We start from the raw sequence: 10,831 nt of genomic DNA, 5'->3' as shown, positions 1-10,831 counted from the left end.
CAACCCACAGTAGTATACAGCACAGAGCACAGCCCACAGAGTACTATATATAGCACAGAGCACACAGTAGTATACAGCACAGAGCACAGCCCACAGAGAACTATATACAGCCCACAGTAGTATACAGCAGAGTACAGCCCACAGAGAACTATATACAGCCCACAGCAGTATACAGCACAGAGCACAGCCCACAGAGAGCTATATACAGCCCACAGCAGTATACAGCACAGAGTACAGCCCACAGAGAACTATATACAGCCCACAGTAGTATACAGCACAGAGCACAGCCCACAGAGAACTATATACAGCCCACAGCAGTATACAGCACAGAGCACAGCCCACAGAGTACTATATACAGCCCACAGCAGTATACAGCACAGAGCACAGCCCACAGAGAACTATATACAGCCCACATCTCTTCTCTTCCTCCCCTCACCTCCTCCGAGAATGGCCCCACAGTCCAGAAAAAAAAAAAACTCTCCTCACCTCTCCTCGTGCCCAGCGTTGCTTCCTGGTTCCTGCTCCTGTCTCAGCAGCTGCAGTCTGCCCGGGACACAGCAGGTGCGCGATGATATGACATCATCGCGCACCCGCAGTGTCAGAGGCAGAGCGGGGAATGATGGGAGAGGAGCGTCTGTAGACGCTCTCTCCTCCATCATTGCATTCAACTGTACCGGCGTCTATACGCCGGTATAGTTGAATGCGACGGCGGGGGCGGCGGATTGAGCGGCCCACCACTGGCACCGGCCCTTCTGGCATTTGCCAGAAGTGCCCTATGGCCAGTCCGGCCCTGAGTTTGAATTCCCAAACCCTTTTCAAAATGTCTTTTTAAGATGGGTTGTGTTCATCCCATTTCTAAAGGATTTCCAGAAAAGAGAAATGAAAAAGCAGCACTCACTTCCCTTGTACCTGCACCACCGCACTTTTATGGATATGTACATTTGAATGAATGAAAGGACTTTTAGCCAACAAAAGATCGGATGAGTACTGCTTTTTTCGTTTCTCTTTTCTGGACATTATATGCACTTACAATCATAGAATGGTAGAGTTGGAAGGGACCTCCTGGGTCATCTGGTCCAACCCCCTGCTCAAACAGGATTCACTAAATCATCCCAGACAGATCTCTGTCCAGCCTCTGTTTGAAGACTTCCGTGGAAGGAGACCTCACCACCTCTCATGGCAGTCTGTTCCACTCATTGATCACCCTGTCAAAAAGTTTTTTCTAATATCTAATCTGTGTCTCCTCTCATTCAGTTTCATCCCATTGCTTCTAGTCTTTCCTTGTGCAAATGAGAATAAAGATGATCCTTCTACAATGTGACAGTCCTTGAGATATTTGTAGACAGCTATTAAGTCTCCTCTCAGTCTTCTTTTTTGCAAGCTAAACATTCCCAAATCCTGTAACCATTTCTCATAGGACATAGTTTGCAGACCGGTCACCATTCTTGTCGCTTTTCTCTGAACTTGCTCCAGTTTGTTGATGTCTTTTTCAAATGTAGTGCCCAAAACTGGACACAGTATTCCAGATGAGGTCTGACCAAAGGAGTAGAGGGCAATAATGACTTCACGTGTTCTAGACTGTATGCTTCTGTTAATGCATCCCAGAATTGTATTTGCCTTTTTTGCTGCTGCATCACACTGCTGACTCATGTTCAGTTTATGATCTATTAGTATACCCAAGTCGTTATCACATGTGCTGTTGCTTAGCCCTATTCCTCCAATTCTGTATATGCTTTTTCATTTTTATTGCCCAGATGTAGTACTTTGCTTTTTCCTTGTTAAAAACCATTCTGTTAGTTGCTGCCCGCTGCTCCAGTTTATTTATATCTTTTTGAATCATCTCTCTCTTCTGTAGTATTAGCTATCCCTCCTAGCTTTGTCATCAGCAAATTTAATCAGTGTACCCTCAATTCCTTCATCTAAATCATTGATAAACATGTTGAACAATACAGGGCCCAGGACAGAACCCTGTGGTACCCCACCTGAGACATTCTTCCAACTGGATGTGCAGCCATTTATTACCACTCTTTGAGTCCGATCAATAAGCCAGTTATGAATCCACCTAACAGTTGCCTTGTCCATTCCAAACTCAGTCATTTTTTCAATAAGGAAGGTGTGTAATACTTTGTCAAATGCTTTGCTGAAGTCAAGATATACTATATCTACAGCACTTCCCTGATCCACCCAGTCAGTGATTCTGTCATAGAAGGAAATTAAGTTAGTCTGACATGACTTATTAGTTACAAACCCATGCTGACTCTGGTTAATCACTTCATTCTTATCCAGGTACTTACATACATGTTGTTTAATAATTTGTTCAAAGATCTTTCCTGGTATGGAAGTCAGACTCACCGGCCTTTAGTTCCCTGGGTCCACCTTCTTCCCCTTTTTGAAGATAGGAAAAACATTTGCTCTTCTCCAGTCTTCTGGGCCTTCTCCTGTTCTCCAAGAATTTTCAAAGATTATTGAGAGTGGTTCAAAAATTTCTTCTGCTATCTCCTTCAGTACTCTGGGGTGTAATTCATCTGGACCTGCAGACCTGAATTCATTTATGTTAGCTAAGTGTTTCCTCACTATCTGTTTATAAATATCCTGGATTTTTCTATTCCTTTAATAGGACAGTGAAGATCAGCTGATGTTACATTTCCTTTCTGAGAGAAAACAGATGCAAAACAGGAATTTAAAGGTTCGGCCTTCTCAACATCCTTTCTTACCATTTCATCATTTTCATCCTTTAAAAATCCTATAGCATCTTTGACTTTTCTTTTACTTTTGACATATCCCCAAAATCCTTTTTTATTGCTTTTGACGTCTCTTACAAGCCTTAATTCATTGTCAGCTTTAGATAATCTGATTCTTGCCCTGCAGGTTCTGCAGACAGCATTATATTCTTCTTTAGATATGCCTCCCTTTCCAGTTGATAAACATTTCTTTCTTCCTTTTTAGCATGTGTTTAAGTTCTGAGTTCATCCATCCTGGTTTCCTTAAATGCTTCATATTCTTCCCTCTTTTTGGAATTGTTAACGATTGTGCTTTGAAAATCTAATTTTTCAAGATTTCCCATCCTTCCTGGACCTTGTTGTCCTTAAGGATATCCAGCCATTGGAGTAGAGTAGAGTAGACTCAATTCCCTTTTTGAGTCCCTTAAAATCTGCCTTTCTGAAATCTAACTTTAAAGGGAACCTGTCAGCTGAATTTGGCGGGTCCTTTTTTGGGTCATATGGGCGGCGTTTTTGGGTCTTTTTGTTTTTGCGAAACCGAATCAACATCAAGTCAATTTTGCGACCAGCGTGCGGCCAGTGGGAAAAAAAGGGGTTAATAAAAGACCCGAAAACACTGCCCATATGACCTAAAAAAGGACCCGCCAAATTCAGGTGACAGGTTCCCTTTAAGCATAGCACCACAATAGAAATCCTAATAAGACGATTATCAAGAAATCCAGGAAATTAGACATATTAAAGTTATAAAACTGGTGCCCCTTTATCTTCATTGACATACCTAAGGGATTGGTTGTTGATTATAGACTTTTTAATGTGTTTCGAGAGGAAGCGGTCTCATCTGCGGTATGTGGGATGGTCAATTGGTTTCCGACACACCGATGTCTGGATTGAACCATTTTGAATTTTTATGGTGGTAACAAGAAAGTTGTTTTCCGTTTTTGAGTGATACAATGTTAAGCTTATGGTGGGATGAAATGTATTGAATTTGTCATAGAATTTTAGTTCTTGTTCAGACTCAGATCAGATTATTAAGATGTCATCGATGTAACAGAACTAGGCCTAGGGTTTCATGGCGCAGAAGGCTAAAAAGTCATTTTCCAGTTTAGCCATGAAAAGGTTGGCATACTGGGGTGCCACTCTGCTGCCCATAGCAGATCTGATGCGGTAGCTATAACGCCTTACCAAAAGAGAAAAAGTTATTTGTGAGGATAAATCCGGGGAGTCTTAATACACTCAGAAGGGATCCCATTAGCTTCAAGAAACATTTGGCAGATGGATAGTCCATCTCCACGTCGGCTGTTTCAATATAGGAATTCCACATCAATGGTGGCTAAGATGGCACTCTTGAAGGACCTATTGTTGTGACCTGAAACCCGTACTTGTCTCCATCTCTACCTTTGGCAACTCATAAAGTCCCATGGCTTCCAGGACCATCTATACGCTGATGACACTCAGATCTACTTTCTGCTGTCCAGACTCCCAGGGTGTATCAGCCATAGCCTCCTTCTCCACGCTTCCTAAAACTTATTGTGGAACGGAACTCATCGTTGTTCCTCTATCGCGCCTACATCCTCTATCTGCTCTATTCATCACGATAAAATGACATCACACTTTTTCCTTGTGCAGGAAGTCCCCTGCCTCAAAGCAACCCTTGATCCTGCCGTCTTCAAACCACACATCCAAGCTCTTGCCTCCTCCAAGTCAAACAATCCTTCCAAAATCTGTCCTTTTCTGAACCCTCAATCAAGTAAACTGTTATTGCATGCCCTCATCATCTCCCGCCTCAACTACTGCAGTAGCCTCCCTGCTAACACGCTCGCACCTCTCCAGTCGGCCATTAACGCCGTTCTCCGAATAATCCACATCTCTCCTCGCTACTCCTCCTCTTCTCCCCTCTGATAATCCCTCTATTGGCTCCCAATACTTCATGGTGGACGGTCTCCGCCATCTCGCTCCTCACTGCCGCCATCCCGTAGTTGTTCTACTGAACCCCATCACTCTATCATGTAGAGGTGGTCTTCCCTATCCCCTGGTGCTGGCCAGCTGGTCCCTGCCGGATGAGCAGCTGCCGGTGCACCAGGTGCCGCTTGTCTGAGCGTGGAGCTGTGCAGAGGTCACACTAGGTCAGCGCCGCCATCGGCTGCTCGGTGAACAGTTCGGGATTTCCTTTCTGCTCCCGGTTGCAGTGATTTCCGTTCAGTAACGTTATCGACGGCAGAAAAATGACCTAAGATCAGTACAAACACCGAGCCGCATGCACCCTCGGTAACAGCCAAGAGGTGGCACTGGCCGGCCCTGGGTGACATATGGAGCGGCGTCTAGACCGCGGCGCTGCCAGCTGGAGGAGGCAGGAGGCGCCTTATGTAATAACTTCCCGTGTGACACGCAATGACGTCACACCGGGCTACTCAAGCTCCCAGGCAGCCTATCAGAGGTAAGTTCCGCCTGTTAGCTCCGCCCACTGCCTGCCGCCTGTAGTACGGAGCGCTGCGGCTTCTCCTGGGGATGTTCGTGACAAGCTCCTGATTGGTGGCTGGCTGCCGAGTAGAAGGCGTGGTCTGCTGACGTCACGCTGTGCGTCGTGTCGTCGGCCGCCGCTGCTGCTCCTGCTCTTTCCTCCATGTTGCCTTGTTGAGTCGGTTCGGCAGCTTGTCACCCGTGTCCTGAGGGAGTCGGCGCAGAGGAAGCCGGCCGCCCGGCGGAGGGGCCCCGTACCTGTCCATGCGCTGTGCAGGGAGCGCAGTCCACCGGGGCGGCTGCTGCTTCAGGAGCACATTGCAGCTCTCCTTGTGATGCCTCCCCCAGCGCCCACCATGATCTCCTAGGACTCGTCCGCACCTGCTTCGTGCTCCGCCTCAGCCCTGGCATGTCCTGCCTCAGCGTCCGTCACCGGGGGCCGGCACACTAGTCAGGAGGCTGCCGGGGGCCGCACATCCGCACCGCTCATCACTGGGACGTTTACTGTGACCTCCTGCGAGAATGGCCTGGGCACTGAAGCTGCCGCTGGCGGACGAGGTGATCGAGTCCGGGCTGGTGCAGGACTTCGATGCCAGCCTGTCTGGGATTGGGCAGGAGCTGGGTGCCGCCGCCTACAGCATGAGGTGAGTGCGGGGAGGCCCCGCCTGTGAGGAGCGGCAGGGGGCAGCACGCACTGCTCTGCGCCCTTAGTGCAGGGACCCCTGACACCTCCGCAGAGGTGCCGGGTCATATTCCGCAGCACACACTGGGCACTGCTCTGCGCCCTTAGTGCAGGGTCCCCTGACACCTCCGCAGAGGTGCCGGGTCATATTCCGCAGCACACACTGGGCACTGCTCTGCGCCCTTAGTGCAGGGACCCCTGACACCTCCGCAGAGGTGCCGGGTCATGTTCCGCAGCACACACTGGGCACTGCTCTGCGCCCTTAGTGCAGGGACCCCTGACACCTCCGCAGAGGTGCCAGGTCATATTCCGCAGCACACACTGTGCACTGCTCTGCGCCCTTAGTGCAGGGACCCCTGACACCTCCGCAGAGGTGCCGGGTCATATTCCGCAGCACACACTGGGCACTGCTCTGCGCCCTTAGTGCAGGGTCCCCTGACACCTCCGCAGAGGTGCCGGGTCATATTCCGCAGCACACACTGGGCACTGCTCTGCGCCCTTAGTGCAGGGACCCCTGACACCTCCGCAGAGGTGCCGGGTCATGTTCCGCAGCACACACTGGGCACTGCTCTGCGCCCTTAGTGCAGGGACCCCTGACACCTCCGCAGAGGTGCCGGGTCATGTTCCGCAGCACACACTGCGCACTGCTCTGCGCCCTTAGTGCAGGGACCCCTGACACCTCCGCAGAGGTGCCGGGTCATGTTCCGCAGCACACACTGCGCACTGCTCTGTGCCCTTAGTGCAGGGACCCCTGACACCTCCGCAGAGGTGCCGGGTCATATTCCTCAGCACACACTGCGCACTGCTCTGCGCCCTTAGTGCAGGGTCCCCTGACACCTCCGCAGAGGTGCCGGGTCATATTCCGCAGCACACACTGGGCACTGCTCTGCGCCCTTAGTGCAGGGACCCCTGACACCTCCGCAGAGGTGCCGGGTCATATTCCTCAGCACACACTGCGCACTGCTCTGCGCCCTTAGTGCAGGGTCCCCTGACACCTCCGCAGAGGTGCCGGGTCATGTTCCACAGCACACACTGCTCTGCGCCCTTAGTGCAGGGACCCCTGACACCTCCGCAGAGGTGCCGGGTCATATTCCGCAGCACACACTGCGCACTGCTCTGCGCCCTCAGTGCAGGGTCCCCTGACACCTCCGCAGAGGTGCCGGGTCGTATTCCGCAGCACACACTGCGCACTGCTCTGCGCCGTTAGTGCAGGGTCCCCTGACACCTCCGCAGAGGTGCCGGGTCATGTTCCACAGCACACACTGCGCACTGCTCTGCGCCCTTAGTGCAGGGTCCCCTGACACCTCCGCAGAGGTGCCGGGTCATATTCCGCAGCACACACTGCGCACTGCTCTGCGCCCTCAGTGCAGGGACCCCTGACACCTCCGCAGAGGTGCCGGGTCATGTTCCGCAGCACACACTGCTCTGTGCCCTTAGTGCAGGGACCCCTGACACCTCCGCAGAGGTGCCGGGTCATATTCCGCAGCACACACTGGGCACTGCTCTGCGCCCTTAGTGCAGGGTCCCCTGACACCTCCGCAGAGGTGCCGGGTCATGTTCCGCAGCACACACTGCGCACTGCTCTGCGCCCTTAGTGCAGGGACCCCTGACACCTCCGCAGAGGTGCCGGGTCATGTTCCGCAGCACACACTGCGCACTGCTCTGCGCCCTTAGTGCAGGGACCCCTGACACCTCCGCAGAGGTGCCGGGTCGTATTCCACAAGGGTTATATAGGGGGTTACTGCCGCGACCCCCATCTGTCCAGGGGGCTCTGTACAGACTACCACTCCACTAGCAGAGGGGAGTTTGAGGGGTCTCAGCAGTCGGACTCCTAACAATCATATGTTTATTATCTCCTGCAAGGTGACGTCCATAAACCTAGATAAGAGAAGGTAGATTTACGCTTTACCCACCAGTGAAGCAGTGACCGGTGTTCAGGTGAATGATGGTCCTGCCAGCACAGCCACGTGTACTTTATTGGCCATATCACTGGCGCATGATGAACTATAGGACTGCATAGGGCCCCTCTGCTATTCTTGCACTAGGGCCCTTTTTCTGAGTCTCCCAGGGGCCATTACGGCTTTGTCCAGATGTTTATAAGAATTTAGGATTAAAGATCTTTTGTAGGAACGAGTGCTCCATGAGATGTTTCCTGAGAACGCTAAGGCCATGTCAGCAGTTACTTGCTTGGTAATAAGTCATATCGCCCCTTTACCTTCTCATAAATTCTGATAAATCTGCCCCATAGACTGTTTGCTTTTTGCACATCCTACAGGCATAGGTGGACAACTAAATACCCAGGTAAGTTAACCCTTTATTGCTTTGCTATTAGTAAGGGGGAACTCCCCAAAACACACAAAAAGCATGAAATATACTGTTACTGGGTATATAAAAGTAGCCTAAAGGGACATACAGAGCCGGCACCTCTCTTCCTAGTAGACCCTACCATCCTGGCCCTACCTGGCTGCAGAGGCTGGAACTGAGCACATTGGCTGCCACTGAGAATAGCTGATTGGTGGGAGTGTTGGTTGTTGTCACCCAACTGATCAGATATTGATGTCCTATTCTAAGGATAAGACATCAATTTTAAGTCTCTGGCAACCTCTTTAAGAATTACAGATTTGTACAGTACGGGATGATGTATAGCCTGACTCCGGCACTGGAGGAGCTTCACTACTGAGCATGTGCATATAGTGCAGCACAGATTCATCTCACCTCCGACTCCACAGCACTGGTCACTACTGAGCACGTACATAAAGTGCAGCACAGATTCATCTGAACTACGTCTCTACAGCACTGCCTCACTACTGAGCATGTACATAAAGTGTAGCACAGATTCATCTCATCTGCGACTTCACAGCACTGATCACTACTGAGCATGTGCATATAGTGTAGCACAGATTCATCTGAACTACGTCTCCACAGCACTGGTCATTACTGAGCATGGACATAAAGAGCAGCACAGATTCATCTCACCTCCGACTCCACATCACTGCCTCACTACTGAGCATGGACATAAAGTGCAGCACAGATTCATTTGAACTACGTCTCCACAGCACTGATCACTACTGAGCATGTGCATATAGTGCTGCACAGATTCATCTGAACTACGTCTCCACAGCACTGATCACTACTGAGCATGTGCATATAGTGCTGCACAGATTCATCTGAACGTCAACTCCACAGCACAGCCTCACTACTGAGCATGTACAAAAAGTGTAGCACAGATTCATCTCATCTACGACTTCACAGCACTGGTCACTACTGAGCATGTGCATATAGTGCAGCACAGATTCATCTGAACTACGTCTCCACAGCACTGCCTCACTACAGAGCATGTATATGAAGAGCAGCATAGATTCATCTCCACTAAAAGCCAAGATCCATAGATCAGGAGCAGAACAGACATTTATAGGACATTTCCTAATTTTCCCAAATTCTTATGAAAAATTATTCAGCACATCCTGCATTGTACTACTCTACCCAATTTATTATATATTTTAGGAGTCTCTCCATTTTATACCAACTCCTCAAAAATGGACACCAACTTCAACTCCACAGCACTGGATGACCAGTATGTCTGGCTGCCATTACTGGCACATAAGCAGTGTAGTCTTCCTACTGGAAGATATGTATGATGTGAGTGGTGAAGGAGTGTTTTTCTATATAGACCTAGAAGCTCCAAGTATACATGGTCCAAACAGGGGTCCTGAAGAAACTAAATACTAGTAATCTGAAAGAGTGGTCAGATATGATTCAAAGGGGTTTTCTGGTTAAAATAAGTGATTTCTCGTTGGCCTGTTGGGTTCAACCACAGGGAACCACAAAGTCAGAATGGAGCGGAAGTGTGCATGTGCGACCTGCACTCCTTTCACTCCTTATGGCGCTGTGTTCAGTGTTTTTCAACAGCCCAATAGAGAATGAATGTAGCTCCGGTTTGGCATCCTACCTACTGTGCCAGTTTGTAATTTGGGTAAAAAATTCCCTGATAGGTGCTGGTCTTAGTATTAGGATGTCCACTGATCAGTATATTATCGCCTTTCTTAAGTATAGGTGATAACTTGTTTTCACTGAACAACCTCTTTAAATTATTAGTTACCCTGGTATACGTGCCAAAAAGCTGAAATTACCAGTAGCAATGCTTATAGGCATATTGTCTAGTCACAGGCTTCCACATTTAGTCCAACCCTGCTATTCATGGGGCAATATATGAAATAGAATGTATCGCTTAAGAGTGATTTACTGAAAATTGGACATTGTACCTGCAACTGTTCAATCTTCTAGAAAGATCAATTTGCCTGTGTGCCCCCGTGAGCTAATATAAAATAGTTACTGTGTGACATTTTGGGTTCTAGGACATGGCTGATAATACACCAGACATATGCTGATTGAATGCTGCTACTTTTTGTGGTAAATTTCATTGATGTTTATGGGCGACTGTCTTCTGAGCCCACACATAGTACTTATTGTACACTGTGTTGTTCCTGCCAAGAGATGCAAATTTGGTACAAAAACTTCTGCACCAAATACTTAATGTGTGCAAAGCCTAAAGCATATAAATTAAATTGCATGGCATGTATACAGCAGTCCGTGTCTCCTATGCGATGTGTATACAGCAGTTTGTCTCCTATGCGATGTCTCCTATGAGATGTGTATTCAGCAGTTCCTTTCTCCTATAGGATATGTATTCAGCAGTCCATGACTCCTATGCGATGTGTAAAGAGCAGTCCGTGTCTATGTGATGTGTATACAGCAATCTGCGTCCTATGCAATGTGTATACAGCAATCTGCGTCCTATGCAATGTGTATACAGCAATCTGCGTCCTATGCAATGTGTATACAGCAATCTTGCCTCCTATGCGATGTGTATACAGCAGTTCGTGTCTCCTATGCGATGTGTATACAGCAGTCTGCATCTCTCATTGCTTGAGTTCTATAAATGGTTACATAAGCCTTGCTGAATTTCTCACTT

At 48.8% G+C, this 10,831-nt stretch overlaps 1 protein-coding gene across 2 annotated transcripts in view; it reads left to right on the top strand.

Annotated features, from left to right (window-relative positions):
* The first annotated feature begins 5,222 nt into the window (after positions 1-5,222).
* The window catches only part of TFCP2 (transcription factor CP2), a 79,294-nt gene continuing 73,685 nt past the window's right edge, over positions 5,223-10,831 (top strand). The window contains exon 1 of one of the 2 annotated variants that reach the window (XR_013224008.1): positions 5,223-5,821. Coding sequence is in view for 1 of the 2 variants with exons in the window: in XM_077297816.1 (XP_077153931.1) it covers positions 5,700-5,821 (122 nt within the window). In the remaining variant the exon portion in view is untranslated. The remainder of the gene's footprint in view (positions 5,822-10,831) is intronic. The other variant, XM_077297816.1, reaches the window with a different exon arrangement.

Source organism: Ranitomeya variabilis, chromosome 3 (genome assembly GCF_051348905.1).
Source record: "Ranitomeya variabilis isolate aRanVar5 chromosome 3, aRanVar5.hap1, whole genome shotgun sequence".
NCBI lineage: Eukaryota > Metazoa > Chordata > Amphibia > Anura > Dendrobatidae > Ranitomeya > Ranitomeya variabilis.
The sequence above is the reverse complement of the archived record's forward strand: the minus strand, read 5'-3'. Positions and strand labels throughout refer to the sequence as shown.